At 44.9% G+C, this 25503-nt stretch overlaps 1 protein-coding gene across 1 annotated transcript in view; it reads right to left on the reverse strand.

Annotated features, from left to right (window-relative positions):
* LOC124035945 (MAM domain-containing glycosylphosphatidylinositol anchor protein 1-like) overlaps window positions 1-25503 on the reverse strand; it is a 447455-nt gene that overhangs the window by 188124 nt on the left and 233828 nt on the right. The window contains exons 5-6 of the mRNA XM_046349921.1: window positions 22983-23179; window positions 3807-3939 (exon numbers count right to left, since the gene is read on the reverse strand). Of these exons, the coding sequence (XP_046205877.1) occupies window positions 3807-3939; window positions 22983-23179 (330 nt within the window). The remainder of the gene's footprint in view (window positions 1-3806; window positions 3940-22982; window positions 23180-25503) is intronic.

Consider the following 25503-nt stretch of genomic DNA (forward strand, 5'->3'; position numbering starts at 1 on the left):
CGAGGCATTGAAAACCTCCCTGGTCTTTGTGGTTGAATCTGTGGTTGAAATTCACTATTCGATTGAAGGACCTTACAGATAATTGTATGTGTGAGGTACAGAGATTGGGTAATCATTCAACCACTAGTATTGAACAACAGAATGAGAATGAACTTATTTCGGCTCGTCATTACAAAGGGCTTCAATGCTTATTGACATATTTGTTTTATTTCAAACATTTTCTTCTGGGGTATTGTGCATAGATCTGTGACACGCAATCTCAATGTAATCCATTTTAAATTCAGGCTGTAGCAAAAAAAGAAGGAAAAAGTAAAGGGGTGTGAATACTTTCTGAAGGGACTGTATAGTATAAAAACAAGGTACAAAAGAAAAAGGTACATCTAACTTGAAGGGTTTTGCTTATTTTATTCAAGTGCTCTCATTGGTTGCTTTGTGCCGACCTGCATCAGAGCTTGGAAGATGAAATATGGGCCATTTGTATTCCTTGTTTCAATAGCATGTCCAACAGCAAATAAATAAAATAAAAAGCCAAAAAACAAAACAAAAAAATATGTGATTGATTCCTCTTGTCCCTCTGCATCTTTATCCGGCTTTATGCCTCTCTCTTAAAACCAGATCCAAATTCCAATTTGTGTTGTTGTTCTTTTGCTTTCGCCTTGGCTGTGGACTAAGGGAAGCGAGTTTGTTTTTGTCTGTTTTTCAGAGTGGGTATCCTCAAGGGTACAGAAGTATTGAGTCCTGTGTGTCCTACTCTCCTTTCACAATTCTCCTCAGTCAGAGAGAGCGTGCAAGCTTGCCACACAGCCTCTTATGGAATGGGGGGGGGGTGGAATCTGTGCATTTTACTTCAGTGAATCCCACACGTAAAGAACAATATGTTCGCAGTTTGAAGCTGTATACATTTTCAGCCCACTAATTTGACAAAGGGTTCACAGCCCCCCTAAAACAAGGGTTCTCAGCCAAAGTAAGACGGCGAGAATACCACAAAACCAACATTGTCTGTTAATGGAGAGCTTATCTCTCTGGTACTTTCCCCTTTATTAGGTGTTACAAAATGTTTTCTGGCTGCGTTGCCTGCTTTTTTTGTTACCACTAATTACCGGAATAAACATTGATTTCCAAACATTTAGCCTCGTGACTAGTGCTAACCTCATCCACCCCATATTTTTTCTTCTGAATTGACTCTTAAATTAATTATGCAAATTAGCATCCTTTGAACCCTTTAATTTAACTGTCCGGTACTTCAAACCCCAACATTAGCTGTATTATCTTATCATCAATCATGGCCTTTCAATTCTTGTAAAGAAAGAAAAATATAGGCTGCATTAAAACAGACGAATAGGTCAGCTCTTGGAAGGGGAGGTTCGTCTGATGACATTTGAAATGCGGCAAAAACAGAAAAGAAAGGGAATGAAAAAGAAGATAGGATTCTGGCTCTCGTTTGCCGAGCAAGCGGCCTTCGGAGGGAGGCTGCAGTCTAACTGACAGCGTTGTCAACGGCAACGTCTTTGCCTGTGGTAACATGACATCGCCGTGGAGACGGGCCGGAGTGAAGAGAGATAAAAGAGTTCTATGACAGGTGAATTAGAAGTGAGGGCCAGAGATGTGTCTCCCAGCAAGGGAATAACAAGACGGATAGACAGTGTAACACACAGAGGAGAGGAGCAAGGGAGTGAGAGATGTATGTCAACGAGGAGGAGAGAAAATAAAGGGAGAGACAGTGAGGGCTATGGACATTGAGGGAAAAGGAAGGGGAGACGAAGTGAGTTGAGAGGAGGAGAAGAGATGGAGTGCAATCCTCAAAGAGAGGCAGTTGGAGAGAACTGGAGAGGGTGAGCGAGAGATGAGATATCAGGAGGGGGAAAGTGGGAGAGAGGGAGGATGAGATGGAGTGTCTGAATATGAACTGCATTGTTGGTTAATTAAGGGCTGGTAAGTAAGCATTTCATGGTAAGGTCTACACCTGTTGAATTCGGTGCATGTGACAAATACAATTGTATTTGATTTGAAAGAGAGGAAGGGGGAAAAGCAGAGCATGGTTCAGTGAGACAGAGCAAGATGAGGAATAAGTGAGCGAGGGATGGAATCACACAGAAAAAGGGAGATTAAAGGAGAGAGAGGTGTTGCCTGGGGTGGTCTAGTGGTAAACACCACCCCCTTCAACACATACAGTACCAATCAAAAGTTTTACAACACCTACTCATTCAAGGGTTTTTCTTTATTTGTACTATTTTCTACTTTGTAGAATAATAATGAAGACATCAAAACCATGAAATAACACATACATATGGAATCATGTAGTAACCAAAAAAGTGTTTATTTCATATTTAATATTCTTCAAAGTAGAAACCCTTTGCTTTCATGAGGAATGTTTTTCCAACTGTCTTGAAGGAGTTCCCACATATGCTGAGCACTTGTTGGCTGCTTTTTCTTCACTCTGTGGTCCAACTCATCCCAAACCATCTCAATTGGGTTGAGACTGGGTGATTGTGTAGGCCAGGTCATCTGGTGCAACACTTCATCACTCTCCTTCTTGGCCAAATAGCCCTTACACAGCCTGGAGGTGTGTTGGGTCATTGTCCTGTCGAAAAACAAATGACACTGGGACTAAGCGCAAACCAGATGGGATGGCATATTGCTGCAGAATTCTGTGGTAGCCATGCTGGTTATGTGAGCCTTGAATTCTAAATAAATCACTGACAGTGTCACCAGCAAAGCAACTCCACACCATCACACCTCCTCCTCCATGCATCACGGTGGGAACCACATGTGGAGATCATCCGTTCAGCTACTCTACGTCTCACAAAGACATGGAGGTTGGAACCAAACATCTCAAATTTGGACTCATCAGACCAAAGAGAGATTTCCACCGGTCTAATGTCCATTACTCATGTTTCTTGTCCCAATCACGTCTCTTCTTCATATGGGTGTCCTTTAGTAGTGTTTTCTTTGCAGCAATTTGACCATGAAAGCCTGGTTCACACAGTCCTCTGAACAGTTGATGTTGAGATGTGTCTGTTAATTGAAGTCTGTGAAGCATTTATTTGGACTGCAATTTCTGAGACTGGTAACTCTAATGAACTTATCCTCTGCAGCAGAGGTACCTGTGGGTCTTCCTTTCTTGTGGCAGTCCTCATGAGAGTCAGTTTCATCATAGTGCTTGGTGTTTTTTGTGACTGTACTTGAAGAAACTTGAATTTTCCACATTGACTGACCTTCATGTCTTAAAGTAATGATGGACTGGCATTTCTCTTTGCTTATAGTAGCTTTTCTTACCATAATATGGACTTTTACCAAGTAGGACTATCTCCTGTATACCACCACTTCCTTGTCACACCACAACTGATTGTCTCAAACGCATTAAGAAGGAAATACATTCAACAAATTCACTTTTAACAATTTAATTGAAATACATTCCAGGTGACTACCTCAAGAGAGAGAGAATGCCAAGAGTGTTAAAAGCTGTCATTAAGGCAACGGGTGGCAATTTTGAAGAATCTCAAATATATTTTATTTTGTTTAACACATGTTTTTGGTTGCTGATACCATATGTGTTATTTCATAGTTTTGATGTACTCAGTATGATTCTACAATGTAGAAAATAATAAAAATAAACAAAAACCCTTGAATGAGTAGGTGTGTCCAAGCTTTTTACTGGTACTGTATGCTCTTCCTAACCACACAGATTTGAACCCTGTGACAAACCTTTGTGTCTTTACCGTCTTCTCTTCAATTAAAAACATACTAAAATAAAATTATGAAAGAGGGGTATAGAATAATGATAGGGAGGACGATGTGTCTCTTACTGGTGGCATTGGTGAGCCGAAAGGTGACAGAGCTCTCAGGGATGTCACACACGTTGCGAACAGTCACCTCACACGTGTAGTTTGCAAAGTCCTTTGGCCTCAGGTTCTTCAGCTTCAGCACCTTGGTCTCCCCCTGCGTGACAGAAAACATGGACTGGTCACACAGATATAACAGTAACACACCCTCACTGACCGCATGTGAATAATCTTCACAAAAACACAAGAACACAGTACATTTACACAATCTCAGACACACACCATAAATACATTTCTAAATGCACTTTTAACCCTCCTGCTGTGTCCCGGGTTAAATTGAATTTTCTCTCTGAAAAATGTAGGTAATTTAATCCGTTGTCTTAAGGTTCCATGACAATGTCCACACAGGGCATGTGAACAAACACATTTTGATGATTTTCATAACATGTTGGGTGTTTTGTATAACATTTGTACACCTGTGGTGTTCCCGGTCAAAAATTACTGGTCATTAGAAATTAATGGGTGAGACTACAATTAGTGTATACAATTGAGTTCAGGCACATGCCCATTCATCAGATGGGCACAGTTCCTCTCCCAGACCCCCACATGTATGTATGTTTGAGCACACACACACACACACACACACACACACACACACACACACACACACACACACACACACACACACACACACACACACACACACACACACACACACACACACACACACACACACACACACACACACACACACACACACACACACACACACCTTCTTGGCTTCCACGGGAACCTTTCCCCAATAGATTCTTTCCCCCATGGGAACCAAACCTGTTTGCAGTCTCACAAACAAACGCAACATTGTTTCAGTAATATATAGAACATTTCTCACAGCTCTGGTATATTAAGCTTTTTTGAGGACTTGCTCACAATACATTCTATGGCAGCACAATGACCTAATGATATACTGTATGTGAGGCTCTTGATAATATCGTTGATTATGACACCGGTGAGGAGGAGAGAGGCCAAGAAACTAACAGTAAAAATGCATTAGAGGAGGAAGTGTCAAAAGTTGAAGGCAACACAGAATATGATCCAGACCAAGAAACAACCGATGTGGAACAAACCAGTGATGAGTAGGAGGGCCCTGCTGAGGTTGTTGTTACATTCGGTCAAAGAATGGGAATTTGTCCTGGTCTTCATCCCCACCTGAGAGGAGAAGTCGGCATTCAGCTGAAAATGTTATCAGGATGACCCCAGGGCCAATGAAATACGCCATATCCCAGGATGATGACATAAAATCCTGACACTATTTAAACATTGGAATTGGTTTCAAAACAAATCAAATGACATTTTATTAGTCACATTCGCCGAATACAACAGGTGTAGTAGACTTTACAGTGAAATGCTTACTTGAGAGCCCCTAACGGACAGTGCAGTTTAAACAAAATATGAATAAGAATAAGAGATAAAAGTAACAAGTAAAAAAATAACAATATATACAGGGGGGTGCCAGTACAGAGTCAATGTGGAGGCTACATACAGGGGGGTGCCAGTACAGAGTCAATGTGGAGGCTACATACAGGGAGGTGCCGGTACAGAGTCAATGTGGAGGCCACATATAGGGAGGTGCCGGTACAGAGGCAATGTGGAGGCTACATACAGGGAGGTGCCGGTACAGAGGCAATGTGGAGGCTACATACAGGGAGGTGCCAGTACAGAGTCAATGTGGAGGCTACATACAGGGAGGTGCCGGTATAGTCAATGTGGAGGCTACATACAGGGAGGTGCCAGTACAGAGTCAATGTGGAGGCTACATACAGGGAGGTGCCGGTACAGAGTCAATGTGTGGGGGCACCGGTTAATTTAGGTAGCATGTAGTACCAGTATTAAAGTGACTATGCATAGATTACAACAGGCAATGTGAATAGTCTGGGTAGCCATTTGACTAGATGTTCAGGAGTCTTATGGCTTGTGGTTAGAAGCTGTTTAGAAGCCTCTTTAACCTAGACTTGGCGCTCTGGTACCGCTTGCTGTGTGGTAGCAGAGAGAACAGTTTATGACTACGGAGGCTGGAGTCTTTGACAATTTTCAGGGCCTTCCTCGGACACCACCTGGTATAGACGTCCTGGATGGCAGGACGATTGGCCCCAGTGATGTACTGGGCCGTTCGCATTACCCTCTGTAGTGCCTTGCGGTTGGAGGCCGAGCAGTTGCAATACCAGGCAGTGACGCAACCAGTCAAGACGCTCTCGATGGTGCAGCTGTAGAACCATTTAAGGATCTGAGGAGCCATGCCAAACCTTTTCAGTCTCCTGAGGGGGAATAGGTTTTGTTGTGCCCGCTTCACGACTGTCATGGTGTGCTTGGACCATGTTAGTTTGTTGGTGATGTGGACACCAAGGAACTTCAAGCTCTCAACCTGTTCCACTGCAGCCCCGTCAATGAGAATGTGGGCATGCTCGGTCCTCTTTTTGCTGTAGTCCACAATCATCTCCTTTGTCTTGATCACATTGAGGGAGAGGTTGTTGTTCTGGTACTACGCGGCCAGGTCTCTGACCTCCTCCCTATAGGCTGCGTTCATTGTTGTCGGTGATAAGGCCTACCACTGTTGTGTCATCGGGAAATGTAATGATGGTGTTGGGGTCGTGCCTGGCCCTGCAGTCATGAGTGAACAGAGAGTACAGGATGGTGCTGAGCACGCACCCCTGAGGGGCCCCTGTGTTGAGGGTATCAGCGTAGCAGATGTGTTGTTACTTACCCTTACCACCTGGGGGCGGCCCGTCAGGAAGTTCAGGATCCAGTTGCAGAGGGAGGTGTTTAGTCCCAGGGTCCTTAGCATATTGATGAGCTGGAGGGCACTATGGTGTTGAACGCTGAACTGTAGTCAATGAATAGCATTCTCACATACAGTTGAAGTCGGAAGTTTACATATACTTAGGTTGGAGTTATTAAAACTAATTTTTCAACTACTCCACAAATGTCTTGTTAACAAACTATAGTTTTGGCAAGTAGGTTAGGATATCTACTTTGTGCATGAGACAAGTAATTATTGAAACAATTGTTTACAGACAGATTATTTCACTTGTATCACAATTTCAGAGGGTTCAGAGGTTTACATACTCTATGTTGACTGTGCCTTTAAATAACTTAGACAATTTCAGAAAATGGTGTCATGGCTTAAGAAGCTTCTGATAGGCTAATTGACAGCAGTAGAGTCAATTGAAGGTGTACATGTGGATGTATTTCAAGGACTGCATTCAAACTCAGTGCTTTTTTTTGCTTGACATCATGGGGAAATCAAAAGAAATCAGCCAAGACATCAGAACAAAATTGTAGATCTCAACAAGTATGGTTCATCCTTGGGAGCAATTTCCTAATGCCTGAAGGCACCAAGTTCATCTGTACAAACAATAGTACGCAAGTATAAACACCATGGGACCACACAGCCCTCATACCGCCAAGGAAGGAGACGCGTTCTGTCTCCTAGAGATGAACGTAATTTGTTGAGAGAAGTGCAAATCAATCCCAGAACAACAGCAAAGGACCTTGTGAAGATACTGGAGAAAGGTACAAAATTATCTATATCCACAGTAAAACAAGTCATATATCGACATAACCTGAAAGGCCGCTCAGCAAGGAAGAAGCCACTGCTCCAAACGGCTATTTAAAAAAGCCAGACTACGGTTTGCAACTGCACATGGGGACAAAGATCGTACGTTTTGGAGAAATGTCCTCTGGTCCGATGAAACAAAAATATTATTTTTGGCCATAATGACCATTGTTATGTTTGGAGAAAATGGGGGGCTTACAAGCCGGAGAACACCATCCCAACTGTGAAGCACGGGGGTGGCAGCATCATGTTGTGGGGGTGCTTTGCTGCAGGAGGGACTGGTGCACTTCACAAAATAGATGGCATCATGAGGAAAGAAAATGATGTAGCTATATTGAAGCAACATATCATTACAGTCAGGAAGTTAAAACTTGGTCACCAATGGGTCTTCCAAATGGGCAATATCCCCAAGCATACTTTCAAAGTTTTGGCAAAATGGTTAAGGACAACAAAGTCAAGGTATTGGAGTGGCCATCACAAAGCCCTGACCTCAATCACATAGAACATTTGTGGGCAGAACTGAAAAAGCGTGTGTGAGCAAGGAGGCCTACAAACCTGACCCAGTTACATCAGCTCTGTCAGGATGAATGGACCAAAATTCAACCAACTTATTGTGGGAAGCTTTTGAAGGCAATGCTACTAAATACTAATTGAGTGTATGTAAACTTCTGACCCACTGGGAATGTGATGATAGAAATAAAAGCTGAAATAAAATCACTCTACTATTATTCTAACATTTCACATTCTGAAAATGAAGTGGTGATTCTAACTGACCTAAGACAGGGAGTTTTATTTGGATTACATGTCAGGAATTGTGAAAAACTGAGTTTACATACACCTTAGCCAAATACATTTAAAAATCCGACTTCAACTGTAGGTGTTCCCGTTGTCCAATTGGGAAAGGGCAGTGTGGAGTGCAATAGAGACTGCATCATCTGTGGATCTGTTGGGACGGTATGCAAATTGGAGTGGGTCTAGGGTTTCTGGGATGATGGTGTTGATGTGAGCCATGACCAGCCTTTCAAAGCACTTCATGGCTACTGACATGAGTGCTCCGGGTTGGTAGTCATTTAGGCAGGTTACTTTCGTGTTCTTGGGCACAGGCACTATGGTGGTCTTATTAAAACATGTTGGTATTACAGACTCGGACAGGGAGAGGTTGAAAATGTCAGTGAAGACACTTGCTAGTTGGTCAGCGCAAGCTCGCAGTGCATGTCCTGGTAATCTGTCTGGCCCTGCGGCCTTGTGAACGTTGACCTGTTGTTGACCAATGGTCTTACTCACATCGGCTGCGGAGAGAGTGATCTACACAGTCTTCCGGTACAGCTGGTGCTCTCATACATGTTTCAGTGTTTTTTGCCTCGAAGTGAGCGTAGAAGTAGCTCATCAGGTAGGCTCCTGAGACTAGGCAGCGCTCGGCTGTGCTTCCCTTTGTAGTCTGTAATGGTTTGCAGGCCCTGCTCACAGAGCCGGTGCACTACAACTCGATCTTAGTCTTGTACTGACACTTTTCCTGTATGATGGTTTGTCAGAGGGCATAGCGGGATTTCTTATAGGCTTCTGGGTTAGAGTCACACTCCTTGAAAGCGGTAGCTCTAGCCTTTAGCTCAGTGCGGATGCTGCCTGTAATCCATGGTTTCTGGTTGGGGTATGTACGTACGGTCATGTGGGGATGACATCATCGATGCATTTATTGATGAAGCCAATGACAGACGTGGTGTACTCATTAATTCCATAGGAGGAATCCCAGAACGTATTCCAATCTGTGCTAGCAAAACAGTCCTGTAGTTTAGCATCTACTTCATCTGACCACCTTTTTTTATCTAGTCACTGGTGTTTCCTGCTTTAATTTTTGCTTGTAAGCAGGAATCAAGAGGATATAATTATGGTCAGATTTGCCAAATGGAAGGCGAGGGAGAGCTTGGTATGCATCTCTGTGTGTGGAGTATAGGTGGTCCAGAGTTTTTTCGCTCTGGTTGCACATTTAACATGTTGATAGAAATGAGGTAATACTGATTTAAGTTTCCCTGCATGAAAGTCCCCAGCTACTTGGAGCACTGCCTCTGGGTGAGCATTTATTTTTTGCTCATGGCGGAATACAGCTCATTCATTGCTATCTTAGTGTCAGCCTTTGACTGTGGTGGTATGTAAACAGCTACAAAGAATATAGATGAAAACTCTCTCGGTCGGTAATGTGGTCTGAAGCTTATGAGAAACTCTTCCTCAGGCGAGCAATGGCTCGAGACTGCCTTAGATATCGTGTATCCGGCGTGTTGTTTACAAAAATACATAGACCTCCACCGCTGTTCTATCCTGCCGGTATATCGTATAACCAGCCAGCTGTCGATATTGTCTTCGTTCAGCCACGACTCAGTGAAGCAAAAGATATTACCGTTTTTAATGTCCTGTTGGTAGTTTAATCTTCCCAATAACTTCTTCATTTTATTGTCCAAAGATTGCATGTTTGCGAGCAGTATTGTGGGGAGTGGGGGTTTATTCGATTAACTCCTATTCCTCAGAAGGCAGCCCACCCTCCGGTCTCTCTTTCTCCTCCTCCTCTTCACGCGGATCACTGGGGTAGGGGCCTGTTCCCGAGGTAGCCGTATATCCTCCGCCTCAGGCTCGTCAGAGACGTGAAAGAAGAAAAACGATGCTGCTGTGAGTAATCGCAGTCCTGATGTCTAGAAGTTATTTTCGGTCATAAGAGACAGTAGCGGCAACATTATGTACAAAAATAGTTTTAAAAATATTACAAACAAAGCAGATAAAAAAAACAAAAAAACACAATCGTTTGGGGGCGCGTAAAACGTCTGCCTTCTGCTCTGGCGCCATTTTGTCCTTGTTTGTCCATGTCCTTGTTAAACTTTGACATAAAGTAGTCTGTGATAAAATACGTTTCGTCTGAGTATTTGTTATAGACAAAATAATCCAAGGATTATGCTTTTTTTAACTAAAAATGAGTTGTATGAGCTCAGGGCAATGAGGCCTACAGGTCATAAATAGCAAATAGAAGTTAACATTTTGTAATGTTCACAACAACTTAAGTTGATCAAAAGATCTAACACAACATTAGGTGATAATGTATGTATTATTATGGATTTATATTCAGCTATAATTGGGCGGTCATTTTGGACCACGAATACAGAATAAATTAACATGAAACAAACCCAACAGGAGGGTTAAACACAAAAGTGTTTGAAAGTGGACACACACACACCAATGTCCTAATATCGTAGAGCAGAGAGAATATATCTGATTAAAGGATTCAACATTTATTTTGGATGAGACCATCAGCCAAATGAAATATCATCATTAGAATAACAAATCCATCTTTTTTTCCCATATATCTCTTTCACTTTCCATTCCCCTCTCCGTCCATCCTCTCTCACTATCTAGCTCTCTCGCTTCCCCCCTCGCTTCATCTGTCTCTGCAGTCCATAGAACTACATAGAGCTTTTCAAACTCTACTCCAATAATGATTCCCAGATAAGCTAGTTCACACTTCATTCCCAAGGCTGCCTATTCCACCCTTCTATGCCTTGGTGTGTGTCCCAAATGACAATCTATTCCCTACATAATGCACTACATTTGACCAGAGCCCTGTGGGCCCTTGTCGAAAGTAGTGCAATAAAAAGGGAATAGGGTGTCATTTGGGATATAGGCTTGGATGACTGAGTGGGATTTTTCCTGTCTCATTCTTCCACTGTCGTAGTGTGGGAAGAGCTACTCCGGCTAATTGTGCTCTCAGGGTGGCCCTTTGTAGCATACCATACAGGTATTTCAATTAAAGGAGAACAGAGGAAACAATGCTAGTAGCTAGTTGAGGTCGGGGAGTCATCTGTTACATTACCAGCTAAAATATTGTAATCAGATGTCAAATACTTTGAAAAATGTGATGATCACTTCCAGGATTCTCTGACAGGTGAATTAGAAGTGATGGCCTGAGATCCATCTCCCCTTTTAAGGGAATAACAAGACGCATAGACATTTGTGTGAGAAAAAACGATGACACCTTTCCGTTTTTCTTAATGACATTCAATCAGCATTGAAAAAATGCCAAGTTTATGTCTGACCACGAGTCAGAGACCACATTGATGACACACCAAATGAATTTGATGGATTGCGGGAAAAGAACAGGAATATGATTTTGTAGGCTATAGTGAAAGCCTGTGTCTTCCAATGGTGCGACTGCTGTCGGGATAAAATATTATATGACCAACTTGAATAAACGCTTCAAGGTAAGGACGACAGCAGTGGTGTTGCCTACGGGCTATATGGATATTTATTTACTTCACCATGTCTGGCAGACATATCAGTGTGGATGACGGATCACCACCTCAAGCTGAACCTCGGCAAGACGGAGCTGCTCTTCCTCCCGGGGAAGGACTGCCCGTTCCATGATCTCGCCATCACGGTTGACAACTCCATTGTGTCCTCCTCCCAGAGCGCTAAGAACCTTGGTGTGATCCTGGACAACACCCTGTCGTTCTCAACCAACATCAAGGCGGTGGCCCGTTCCTGTAGGTTCATGCTCTACAACATCCGCAGAGTACGACCCTGCCTCACACAGGAAGCGGCGCAGGTCCTAATCCAGGCACTTGTCATCTCCCGTCTGGATTACTGCAACTCGCTGTTGGCTGGGCTCCCTGCCTATGCCATTAAACCCCTTCAACTCATCCAGAACGCCGCAGCCCGTCTGGTGTTCAACCTTCCCAAGTTCTCTCACGTCACCCCGCTCCTCCGTTCTCTCCAATGGCTTCCAGTTGAAGCTCGCATCCGCTACAAGACCATGGTGCTTGCCTACGGAGCTGTGAGGGGAACGGCACCTCAGTACCTCCAGGCTCTGATCAGGCCCTACACCCAAACAAGGGCACTGCGTTCATCCACCTCTGGCCTGCTCGACTCCCTACCACTGAGGAAGTACAGCTCCCGTTCAGCCCAGTCAAAACTGTTCGCTGCTCTGGCCCCCCCAATGGTGGAACAAACTCCCTCACGACGCCAGGACAGCGGAGTCAATCACCACCTTCCGGAGACACCTGAAACCCCACCTCTTTAAGGAATACCTAGGATAGGATAAGTATTCCCCCCCCTTTAAGATTTAGATGCACTATTGTAAAGTGACTGTTCCACTGGATGTCATAAGGTGAATGCACCAATTTGTAAGTCGCTCTGGATAAGAGCGTCTGCTAAATGACTTAAATGTAAAATGTAATGTTTACTTAACCACGTAAGCTAGTTGAGAACAAGTTCTCATTTACAACTGCGACCTGGTCAAGATAAAGCAAAGGAGTGTGACACAAACAACAACACAGAGTTACACATGGAATAAACAAACATACAGTCAATAACAATAGAGAAAAAAAGAAAGTCTACATACAGTGTGTGCAAATGGAGTGAATAGTTAAGGCAATAAATAGGCCATAGTAGCGAAGTAATTAGGACTAATAACAAGATAAACAAGATAACAAGATAAACAATGTAAAGCATACGGGATCTGTAAAATGTATATAGGTTCGGAACTTCTGTGAAATAGCATAGTTACAAATACAAACTGGATGGACATCAGAAATGTCAGAGGAAGGACGAAGAACAAACAAGAGAGAACTATTGTAAAGTAGACTGTGTCTGTAAAATGTGTATAAGATGTATACATTGAAGGTAAAATCAGAAGTGTTTATTAGTTTACACCAATTGGGGGACCGGTGGTAGGGTTTGCGGGGAATAATAATAAAGGTATATTCTTTAAAAAAGTATGTATGTCTATATAGGTATGTGTATATGTATACATGCGTGTATGGATATATATATATACAAAAAATATATGGGGGATTGGAAATTATGCAGACAATTACATTGGAAGCAACATTCTTTCTACAATATTAAGCTGATCCTCCCTTAATAACAATAATTAACACTGGAGTGATAAATGAGCAGATGATGATGTGCAAGTAGAAATACTGGTGTGTGTCACGCCTTGGTCATTGTATTTTGTGTTTTTGGTATATGTTTGGGTAGGCCAGGGTGTGACATGGGTTTATATGTTGTGTTTCGTATTGGGGTTTGTATTAATTGGGATTGTGTATGATTAGGGGTGTGTCTAGTTAGGCTTGGCTGCCTGAGGCGATTCTCAATTGGAGTCAGGTGATTCTCGTTGTCTCGGATTGGGAACCGTATTTAGGTAGCCTGAGTTTGCGTTGTATTTTGTGGGTGTTTGTTCCTGTCTCTGTGTTTGTCACCAGATAGGCTGTAATTAGTTCTCGTTTCGTTTGTTGCTTTCGTAATTCAGTTATTTCATGTACCGTTGTCATTTATTAAAGTCATGAGTAACCTACACGCTGCATTTCGGTCTGACTCTCTTCTTACGAGAGATGAACGTCGTTACAGAAACACCCACCACTCACAGACCGAGCAGCGTGTGGACTGGCAGGAGCTAAAGGAGGACGTTATGGACGGTAGAAGCATGGAGTATACTACGTGGGTAGAAAACGACAGGTGGGCGGCTGACCCAGAGCGAGTGCAGGAGCCCGCCTGGGATTCGCTTCAGCAGTGCGAAGAGGGCTACAGGCTAATGGAGTCTAAGAGGAAACCACGGCGACGCAGAGCGAAAACCGAAAGTAACGGGGGAGAACGCAGAGAGAGAGTGGCTGAGTCAGGAGTCAGACCTGAGCCTACTCTCCCTGTTAATTGTGAGGAGCAGCAATATGAGGACTTCTGGTCTTGGGAGATGATATTAGACTGAAAAGGACCCTGGGCGCAGCCGGGAGAATATCGCCGTCCCAAGGATGAAATAGACGCAGCTAAAGCGGAGAGGCGCAGGTATGAGGAGGCAGCACGGCGACGCGGTTGGAAACCGGAAAATCAGCCCAAAAAAAGTATTGGGGGGGGCTAGAAGGGAGAATAGTTATGCCAGGTAGGAGACCTGCGCATACTCCCTGTGCTCACCGTTGGGCTAGAGAGGCCGGGCAGGCACCGTGTTATGCTATGGAGCGCACGGTGTTTCCAGTGCGGGTGCAGAGCCAGCTGCGGCACATACCAGCCCTTCCTATTGGCCGGGCTAGAGTGGGCATCGAGCCAGGTAAGCTTGGGCAGGCTCGGTGCTCAAGAGCTCCAGTGTGCCTGCACGGTCCAGTCTATACAGAGCCACCTCTACACACCAGTCCTCCGGTAGCAGCTCCCCGCACCAGGCTTCCTGTGCGTGTCCTTGCGCCAGTACCACCAGTTCCAGCACCACGCACCAGGCCTCCAGTGCGCCTCGCCTGTTCAGCGCAGCCAGCGCTTTTCTCCTCTCCTGCGCTGTTGGAGTCTTCCGCCTGTTTAGCGGAGCCAGAGCTTTTCTCCTCTCCTGCGCTGCCGGAGTCTTCCGCCTGTTTAGCGCAGCCAGAGCTTTTCTCCTCTCCTGCGCTGCCGGAGTCTCCCGCCTGTTTAGCTCAGCCAGAGCCTTTCTCCTCTCCTGCCCTGCCGGAGTCTCCTGTCTGTCCAGCGCCGCCAGTGCTCCCAGTCGGCCCAGCGCGGCCAGTGCTCCCAGTCGGCCCAGCGCGGCCAGTGCTCCCAGTCTGCCCAGTACTCCCAGTCTGCCCAGTGCTCCCAGTCTGCCCAGCGCCGCCAGTGCTCCCAGTCTGCCCAGTGCTCCCAGTCTGCCCAACGCCGCCAGTCTGCCCAGCGCCGCCAGCGCCGCCAGTCGGTCCAGCGTCGCCAGTCTGCCAGGATCCGCCAGAAGTGCCAGTCTGCCAAGATCTTCTAGATCGGCCAGACAAACTGAATCATCCAGTTCCACCAGCCAACCAGGATTTACCCGAGCCTACTACCTGCCTGAGCTTCCTCTCAGTACTGAGCTTCCTCTCAGTACTGGGCTGCCTCTCAGTACTGGGCTGCCTCTCAGTACCGGGCTTCTCCTCAGTACCGGGCTTCCCCTCTGTACCGGGCTTCCCCTCAGTACCAGGCTGCTTCTGTCCTGAGCTGCCCCTCTGTCCCGAGCTGCCCCTCTGTCCCGAGCTGCCCCTCTGTCATGAGCTGCTCTTCAGTTATGTGGGGATCTGGGTGAGGACTATTAGGCCATGGTCGGCGGAGAAGGTGGATGATCCCAGGACGCGAAGGGGAGGAACTAGGACATTTATGGAGTGGGGTCCACGTCCCGAGCCAGAACCGCCACCATGGACAGATGCCCACCTGGACCCTCCCTATGCTCTTGAGGTGCGTCTGGGAGTCTGCACCTTAGGGGGGGTTCTGTCACGCCTTGGTCATTGTATTTTGTGTTTTTGGTATATGTTTGGGTAGGCCAGGGTGTGACATGGGTTTATATGTTGTGTTTCGTATTGGGGTTTGTATTAATTGGGATTGTGTATGATTAGGGGTGTGTCTAGTTAGGCTTGGCTGCCTGAGGCGATTCTCAATTGGAGTCAGGTGATTCTCGTTGTCTCGGATTGGGAACCGTATTTAGGTAGCCTGAGTTCACGTTGTTTTTTGTGGGTGTTTGTTCCTGTCTCTGTGTTTGTCACCAGATAGGCTGTAATTAGTTCTCGTTTCGTTTGTTGTTTTCGTAATTCAGTTATTTCATGTACCGTTGTCATTTATTAAAGTCATGAGTAACCTACACGCTGCATTTCGGACTGACTCTCTTCTTACAACAGACGAACGTCGTTACAGTGTGCAAAAGATCAGAAAAGTAAATTAAAACAATATGGCGATGAGGTAGGTAGATTGGGTGGGCTATTTACAGATGGACTATGTACAACTGCAGTGAGCGGTTAGCTGCTCCGATAGGTGATGTTTAAAGTTAGGATATCACTTACTTAGGCCCATTATTGATATCTACCTACAGTAGCAATTTATTGAATCAAACTGCTGCTCTCTCAATTATTTGTGTATTCTTTGTGGATGGCTGTTCACAAATGTATAACTGTATGTTAACGCAATAACGGTTTAATAGAAAAAGTGTAGGCTAAGCTGCCTATCTATCATTTTTTTATGCAACCCATGGACAGCCAGTGAAAACTGTGCTGTTGCACTAGCTACATATAGCTGTGTATCCCAGCCTATGGATTCAAAGTTTGAGCGAGTTCCTCCCTTGTAAACTTCGGTGGTATTGTGCTTCACACATATTGTCAAAAATAAGTTTAATATCAGAAGACAATGAGTAGGGCATTAGTTGCTCAATATAATTTGTGCTGATTTAAAGAAATGTCCAAAGGCCTAATGGACACATGGTTAAACTTGCAGACTTTTGATAGACTTCAACAGCTGCAATTGATCAAGATATCAAAGTGTCACGCATAGGTCCTATTAAATTAAGTATTTAATTTCATAATTAATAATAATCCAGCTAGCCTACTTCAGCAGTACTGTATCATTTTAATCATTTTAGTCAATAAGATTCTTGCTACGTAAGCTTAACTTTCTGAACATTTGAGACGTGTAGTCCACTTGTCATTCCAATCTCCTTGCATTAGCGTAGCCTCTTCTGTAGCCTGTCAACTATGTGTCTGTCTATCCCTGTTCTCTCCTCTCTGCACAGACCATACAAACGCTCCACACCGCGTGGCCGCTGCCACCCTAATCTGGTGGTCCCAGCGCGCACGACCCACGTGGAGTTCCAGGTCTCAGGTAGCCTCTGGAACTGCCGATCTGCAGCCAACAAGGCAGAGTTCATCTCAGCCTATGCCTCCCTCCAGTCCCTCGACTTCTTGGCACTGACAGAAACATGGATCACCACAGATAACACTGCTACTCCTACTGCTCTCTCTTCGTCCGCCCACGTGTTCTCGCACACCCCGAGAGCTTCTGGTCAGCGGGGTGGTGGCATCGGGATCCTTATCTCTCCCAAGTGGTCATTCTCTCTTTCTCCCCTTACCCATCTGTCTATCGCCTCCTTTGAATTTCATGCTGTGACAGTTACCAGCCCTTTCAAGCTTAACATCCTTATCATTTATCGCCCTCCAGGTCCCCTCGGAGAGTTCATCAATGAGCTTGATGCCTTGATAAGCTCCTTTCCTGAGGACGGCTCACGTCTAACAGTTCTGGGCGATTTTAACCTCCCCACGTCTACCTTTGACTCATTCCTCTCTGCCTCCTTCTTTCCACTCCTCTCCTCTTTTGACCTCACCCTCTCACCTTCCCCCCCTACTCACAAGGCAGGCAATACGCTCGACCTCATCTTTACTAGATGCTGTTTTTCCACTAACCTCATTGCAACTCCCCTCCAAGTCTCTGACCACTACCTTGTATCCTTTTCCCTCTCGCTCTCATCCAACACTTCCCACACTGCCCCTACTCGGATGGTATCGCGCCGTCCCAACCTTCGCTCTCTCTCCCCCGCTACTCTCTCCTCTTCCATCCTATCATCTCTTCCCTCTGCTCAAACCTTCTCCAACCTATCTCCTGATTCTGCCTCCTCAACCCTCCTCTCCTCCCTTTCTGCATCCTTTGACTCTCTATGTCCCCTATCTTCCAGGCCGGCTCGGTCCTCCCCTCCCGCTCGGTGGCTTGACGACTCATTGCGAGCTCACAGAACAGGGCTCCGGGCAGCCGAGCGGAAATGGAGGAAAACTCGCCTCCCTGCGGACCTGGCATCCTTTCACTCCCTCCTCTCTACATTTTCCTCCTCTGTCTCTGCTGTTAAAGCCACTTTCTACCACTCTAAATTCCAAGCATCTGTCTCTAACCCTAGTAAGCTCTTTGCCACCTTCTCCTCCCTCCTGAATCCTCCTCCCCCTCCCCCCCCTCCTCCCTCTCTGCAGATGACTTCGTCAACCATTTTGAAAAGAAGGTCGACGACATCCGATCCTCGTTTGCTAAGTCAAACGACACCGCTGGTTCTGCTCACACTGCCCTACCCTGTGCTCTGACCTCTTTCTCCCCTCTCTCTCCAGATGAAATCTCGCATCTTGTGACGGCCGGCCGCCCAACAACCTGCCCGCTCGACCCTATCCCCTCCTCTCTTCTCCAGACCATTTCCGGAGACCTTCTCCCTTACCTCACCTCGCTCATCAACTTATCCCTGACCGCTGGCTACGTCCCTTCCGTCTTCAAGAGAGCGAGAGTTGCACCCCTTCTGAAAAAACCTACACCCGATCCCTCCGATGTCAACAACTACAGACCAGTATCCCTTCTTTCTTTTCTCTCCAAAACTCTTGAACGTGCCGTCCTTGGTCAGCTCTCCCGCTATCTCTCTCAGAATGACCTTCTTGATCCAAATCAGTCAGGTTTCAAGACTAGTCATTCAACTGAGACTGTTCTTCTCTGTATCACGGAGGCGCTCCGCACCGCTAAAGCTAACTCTCTCTCCTCTGCTCTCATCCTTCTAGACCTATCGGCTGCCTTCGATACTGTGAACCATCAGATCCTCCTCTCCACCCACTCCGAGTTGGGCATCTCCGGCGCGGCCCACGCTTGGATTGCGTCCTACCTGACAGGTCGCTCCTACCAGGTGGCGTGGCGAGAATCTGTCTCCTCACCACGCGCTCTCACCACTGGTGTCCCCCAGGGCTCTGTTCTAGGCCCTCTCCTATTCTCGCTATACACCAAGTCACTTGGCTCTGTCATAACCTCACATGGTCTCTCCTATCATTGCTATGCAGACGACACACAATTAATCTTCTCCTTTCCCCCTTCTGATGACCAGGTGGCGAATCGCATCTCTGCATGTCTGGCAGACATATCAGTGTGGATGACGGATCACCACCTCAAGCTGAACTTCGGCAAGACGGAGCTGCTCTTCCTCCCGGGGAAGGACTGCCCGTTCCATGATCTCGCCCATCACGGTTGACAACTCCATTGTGTCCTCCTCCCAGAGCGCTAAGAACCTTGGCGTGATCCTGGACAACACCCTGTCGTTCTCAACTAACATCAAGGCGGTGGCCCGTTCCTGTAGGTTCATGCTCTACAACATCCGCAGAGTACGACCCTGCCTCACACAGGAAGCGGCGCAGGTCCTAATCCAGGCACTTGTCATCTCCCGTCTGGATTATTGCAACTCGCTGTTGGCTGGGCTCCCTGCCTGTGCCATTAAACCCCTACAACTCATCCAGAACGCTGCAGCCCGTCTAGTGTTCAACCTTCCCAAGTTCTCTCACGTCACCCCGCTCCTCCGCTCTCTCCACTGGCTTCCAGTTGAAGCTCGCATCCGCTACAAGACCATGGTGCTTGCCTACGGAGCTGTGAGGGGAACGGCACCTCAGTACCTCCAGGCTCTGATCAGGCCCTACACCCAAATAAGGGCACTGCGTTCATCCACCTCTGGCCTGCTCGCCTCCCTACCACTGAGGAAGTACAGTTCCCGCTCAGCCCAGTCAAAACTGTTCGCTGCTCTGGCTCCCCAATGGTGGAACAAACTCCCTCACGACGCCAGGACAGCGGAGTCAATCACCACCTTCCGGAGACACCTGAAACCCCACCTCTTTAAGGAATACCTAGGATAGGATAAAGTAATCCTTCTCACCCCCTTCCCCCCCTTAAAATATTTAGATGCACTATTGTAAAGTGGCTGTTCCACTGGATGTCATAAGGTGAATGCACCAATTTGTAAGTCGCTCTGGATAAGAGCGTCTGCTAAATGACTTAAATGTAAATGTAAATGTAATAATTCTATGGTGTCACCAACAAAAACGTAAATAATACATAAATAAGAAAATAAATAAATATTGTAAATGCATTCCATGAGAGCAGCACTTCTTTTACAACCATGTTTTGGAGCATGTTTTGATGTTTTGAGCCCAATCAGTCCTCCCATGACAAAAACAGAAACATCGTAGGCCTTCATTTTTGTTCAGGTAAAACAAGTCCTATTGTTGAAGATCAAGGGGTATTTAATTAATTGGACTGTCTGGAAATCTGAGTTTTTAAACATGTAAATAGATAGCCTAAAAGTTGTATTATCTGTACTGAAGCATAAAACAATGGGTTAGAACCCTACATAACCATAAAGTAAAATGCAACATCCATTTATGGCCAGTAAACTCTAAAATACATTTGTCTTACAATAGATGTCGTTCAATTGGTAATATTCATTTTTTTTCTTCTAATGACTCTTGAGGGGAAAGTAATCTAAAAGTACTCACATTGCATTACTGACTTTGGGTAATCCAAAGTTACACTAATGATTACAATATTGGACAGGTAACTGAAACAGAATACATTTAGAAAGTAACCGAACCAACCCTGATGGTGTACTGACTGACTCAGAGTTTAACAGCTGCCTGTATGTGCATGTTTGTGTGAAAGAGAGTTTGCTTGTGTGCGTGTGCGTGTGTGTGCTTGTTTACAACCAGAATCTGTGAATTGCTGTCTGTAAGCATCGAGTCCCACTGCAGTAGCTGCTATTGTCCCTTTCGAGTGGCTGAACCTTGAATTCCATTTAGGGGTATACTGGCTCAACAATGGACTATCCCACAGCTATGTTTTTTTGGATGCTTTTCAATTGTTGTACTAACGTGACATATTCCACATATTGCTGCCTTGTGATTTGAGAAGAGAGGCTCAGCTATGACAGTGGAATGTAAGTTAAAGGTGATTTTTAACCTGTGAACAGATGAAGTGCTGTGTGCATGTACATATATATACACACATATATATACACATACGTATACAGTGGGGAGAACAAGTATTTGAAACACTGCCGATTTTGCAGGTTTTCCTACTACAAAGCATACTTATGTCATGCAATAAAATGCAAATGAATTACTTTAAAATCATACAATGTGATTTTCTGTATTTTTGTTTTAGATTCCGTCTCTCACAGTTGAAGTGTACCTATGATAAAAAATTACAGACCTCTACATGCTTTGTAAGTAGGAAAACCTGCAAAATCTGCAGTGTATCAAAAACTTGTTCTCCCCACTGTATATACACACACACACACACACACACACACACACACACACACACACACACACACACACACACACACACACACACACACACACACACACACACACACACACACACACACACACACACACACACACACACACACACACACACACACACACACACGTATACTGTATATATTTGTATTTATTATGGATCCCCATTAGCTGTTGCCAAGACAGCATCTACTCTTCCTGGGGTCCAGCAAAAATAAGGTTATACAATTTTAAAAACATTACAGTTATTCATGACATAATTCACAACACACTTAGTGTGTGCCCTCAGGCCCATACTCCACTACCACATATCTACAACACAAAATCCATATGTACGTATGTGTATGTGTGTGTATGCATGTTTCTGTGCCAATGTTTGGGTTGCTTCACAGTCCCTGCTGTTCCATAAGATTTATTTTGTATCTGTTCTTTTAAATCTGATTCTACTGCTGCATCAGTTACCTGATGTGGAATAGAGTTCCATGTAGTCATGGTTTTATGCAGTACTGTGCACCTCCCACAGTCTGTTCTGGACATGGGGACTGTGAAGAGACCTCTGGTGGCATGCCTTGTGGGGTATGCATGGGTGCCTGTGCTGTGAGCTAGTCGTTTAAACAGACTTCTGGTGGCATGCCTTGTGGGGTATGCATGGGTGCCTGTGCTGTGAGCTAGTCGTTTAAACAGACAGCTTGGTGCATTAAAAATGTCAATACCTCTTACAAATACAAGTAGTGATGAAGTCAATCTCTCCTCTACTTTGAGCCAGGAGAGATTGGCACGCATATTATTAATGTTTGCTCTCTGTGTACCCCCAAGGGCCAGCCATGATGCCCTGTTCTGAGCCAATTGCAATTTTCCTAAGTCCTTTTTGTGTGGCACCTGACCACACGACTCAACAGTAGTCCAGGTGCGACAGAACTAGAGCCTGTAGGACCTGCCTTGTTGATAGTGCTGTTAAGAATGCAAAGCAGCACTTTATTATGGACAGACTTCTCCCCGTCCTAGCTACTGTTGTATCAATATGTTTTGACCATGACAGTTTACAATCCAGGGTAACTCCAGGCAGTATAGTCATCTCAACTTGTGTGTATGTGTGCATAGTGTGACGTGTTCAAGGATGAACACATCACATGGATAAGGTCTGTGTTTGGTATACGAAGTATGTTCTACTACGTTATCCTTGCTGTACCGTTTGTTACGTTTAGTCTGGAATGTTAGTGTGTGTGCCTATACTTGTCTGTATGGCGGTTCAAAGACATTCACTCCAATATCCTTGCTTTGTCCAATATGATGTGATGAGTGAGCATGGGTATGTTTGTGATTAGGCCCATCTATGGGAGGCTGTATCTCTGTGCATTCACAATAGGTTGACGGTTTTACCCAGTTATATATGATGTATACGCTGTGTGTTTCCCTCATACATCCAATACCTGTGTGTATAGTGGCTCGTAGAAGCTTACTGTTATGCTTGCTCTATCTTACGGGTTGTGGTCATATAAAAGGACTAGATGGATATAACCCATTTTAGCACGGGCATTGCCATTGAAGACCTTAGACCTCCAGCATTTTAAAGTAGTCAACAGGGTGGGGATTCCTATTTGTTGGGAGCGATCAGTCAATGATCAGAGCACTGTCTTCTTCATATTGTAAATTGTTACTAATACTGTTCTATGGGTTGTGCTGAATTTGGAGTGTGAACTTGTGTGCTTGTGTTTGGTCCTCTTACAGTACCTGTGTGTAGAGCGGTTCATAGATGTCCACTCCGGTATCCTTGCTCTGCTCTATGGGCGTGTTGCCACGTTTCCAGATGAAGCGGGCTGGGGGGTTGGAGTTGACCGTACAGCGCAGGAACACCGTCTTCTCCTGGTAATAGCTCCCGCGCACATCACTGATGGTCTGGTGCACTGTCAGCACAGGTTTGTCGAGGTCTAGAAACACACACACACACACACACACACACACACACACACACACACACACACACACACACACACACACACACACACACACACACACACACACACACACACACACACACACACACACACACACACACACACACACACACACACACACACTTTGTCAATATCAAGAATATGTTTATCCAAATAGTATATGAAACTCCAAGGTTATGTAAAGACCTTCTTCACAATGGTTATACTGCACTACGCAGTCTCCACCTACTGTACCTTATACATTACTGAGACACTCCACAAATGAATCAGGAAAATATCTACACTACAGGGTTACCTGACCATATAGGTGCAGCAGGAAAATGTGTGTGTGTGTGTTCCGTGCATGACTCGGGTCATTTTGGCTACCTTCCTGTTTTATGTGCTGTTGGAGCAGTCCTCTACAGATGCCAGTTCTTCATTTGATGTTCCTGTTTTTGCAGAGATTTTTCTGCACTGTAGGAAATGCAAACTTGTAGTGTATTCGAGGTTTAGAAATTGGGGCGGCCCACTGAACACACCGGACCATTTTTCCTCAAGGCCCTGACATTGGTCAATGTTTTTCCTTGAGGCCCCCCATTATCAGCCAGGTAATGATCATTTTGCGCCCAAAGGCCTACTGGGCTAAAAATCAGTCCACCCATTTACAAATGCTTCTAAAGTTTGTAATTTCCACCAAACAATATCAGACTTGATATTCCATAACAGAACATTTATCAACCTCTACAAAAAAATGGCTATTCATTATTAGCCTTACTGTTATCCCGAAAATAAAACACACTGGTTTCAGACCACTATTCCATGAAAGATTGTATGGTTACACGGCTTCTCTTCTTCAAGAGATCGAAGAGTACAGTATACAATGCATTATCTCTCTTTCCTATCTCACACACACACAAGCACCCTAACCCATCTTTCTACACAAAGGCTACTCAACAGTGTGTGATGAAAGGCTGTTAGTTTTCCTCAAATAGCTGCCTTTGAGTTTCTAGTTAGGTTACCAATGCCTTACCTGGTCCAGACTTGTTTCATTGGAACAACTGGACATAAAGGTGTAGGATCTTAATTTGATCAACCAGGAAATGTAAAACTTGTAGTGTATTTGAGGTTTAGAAGGCTTTCTTTAAACTTTGGAATTTCAGACTTGATTTTTACTTAAGAAAAATGTATCAACCCTTAAACATTTTTTATTATTTTCCTGCTGTAATAAACTGCCTAAAATGAAGATCCTACAGTGTCTTGTGAAAGTATTCATCCCTTGGATTTTTTCCTATTTTGTTGTCTTAGAACCTGGAATTAAAATCTATTTTTGGGGGGGGTTTGTATCATTTGATTTACACAACATGCCTACCACTTTGAAGATGCAAAATAATTTATTTTCAAACAAACAAGAAATAAGACACAGAAAAAAAAATACTGGGATTTGTTTCCCCTTAAACCACTCAAATGTTGCTTTAGCAGTATGCTTAGGGTCATTGTCCTGCTGGAAGGCGAACCTCCGTCCCAGTCACAAATCTCTGGAAGACAGAAACAGGTTTCCCTCAATATATGCCATTTAGCAGACGCTTTTATCCAAAGCGACTTACAGTCATGTGTGCATTCTACGTATGGGTGGTCCCGGGGATTGAACCCACTACCCTGGCGTCACAAGCGCCATGCTCTACCAACTGAGCTACAGATGGACCACCCATAGCCCCATCTATCATTACGTTAATTCTGACTAATTCTGACTAGTTTCCTAGTCCCTGCCGATGAAAAACATCCACACAGCATGAAGCTGCCACCACCATGCGACACTGTGGGGATAGTGTTCTCAGGGTGATGAGAGATTTTGGGTTTGCGCCAGACATAGCGTTTTCCTTGATTGCTAAAAATCTAAATTTTTGTCTCATCTGAAAAGAGTACATTCTTCCATATCTTTGGGGAGTCTCCCACATGCCTTTTGGGAAAACACCAAACATGCTTGCTTATTTTTTTCTTTAAGCAATGGCATTTTTCTGGCCACTCTTCTATAAAGCCCAGCTCTGTAGAGTGTACAGCTTAAAGTGGTCCTATGGACAGACACTCCAATCTCCGCTGTGGAGCTTTGCAGCTCCTTCAGGGTTATCTTTGGTCTCTTTGTTGCCTCTCTGATTAATGCCCTCCTTGGGTTTTGGTGGGTGTCCCTCTCTTGGCAGGTTTGTTATGGTGCCATATTCATTCCATTTTTTAATAATGGATTTAATGGTGCTCCGTGGGATGTTCAAAGTTTTGGATATATTTTATAACCCAACCCTGATATGTACTTCTCCAGAACTTTG

This window comes from Oncorhynchus gorbuscha, linkage group LG05 (genome assembly GCF_021184085.1).
Source record: "Oncorhynchus gorbuscha isolate QuinsamMale2020 ecotype Even-year linkage group LG05, OgorEven_v1.0, whole genome shotgun sequence".
NCBI classification, from domain to species: domain Eukaryota; kingdom Metazoa; phylum Chordata; class Actinopteri; order Salmoniformes; family Salmonidae; genus Oncorhynchus; species Oncorhynchus gorbuscha.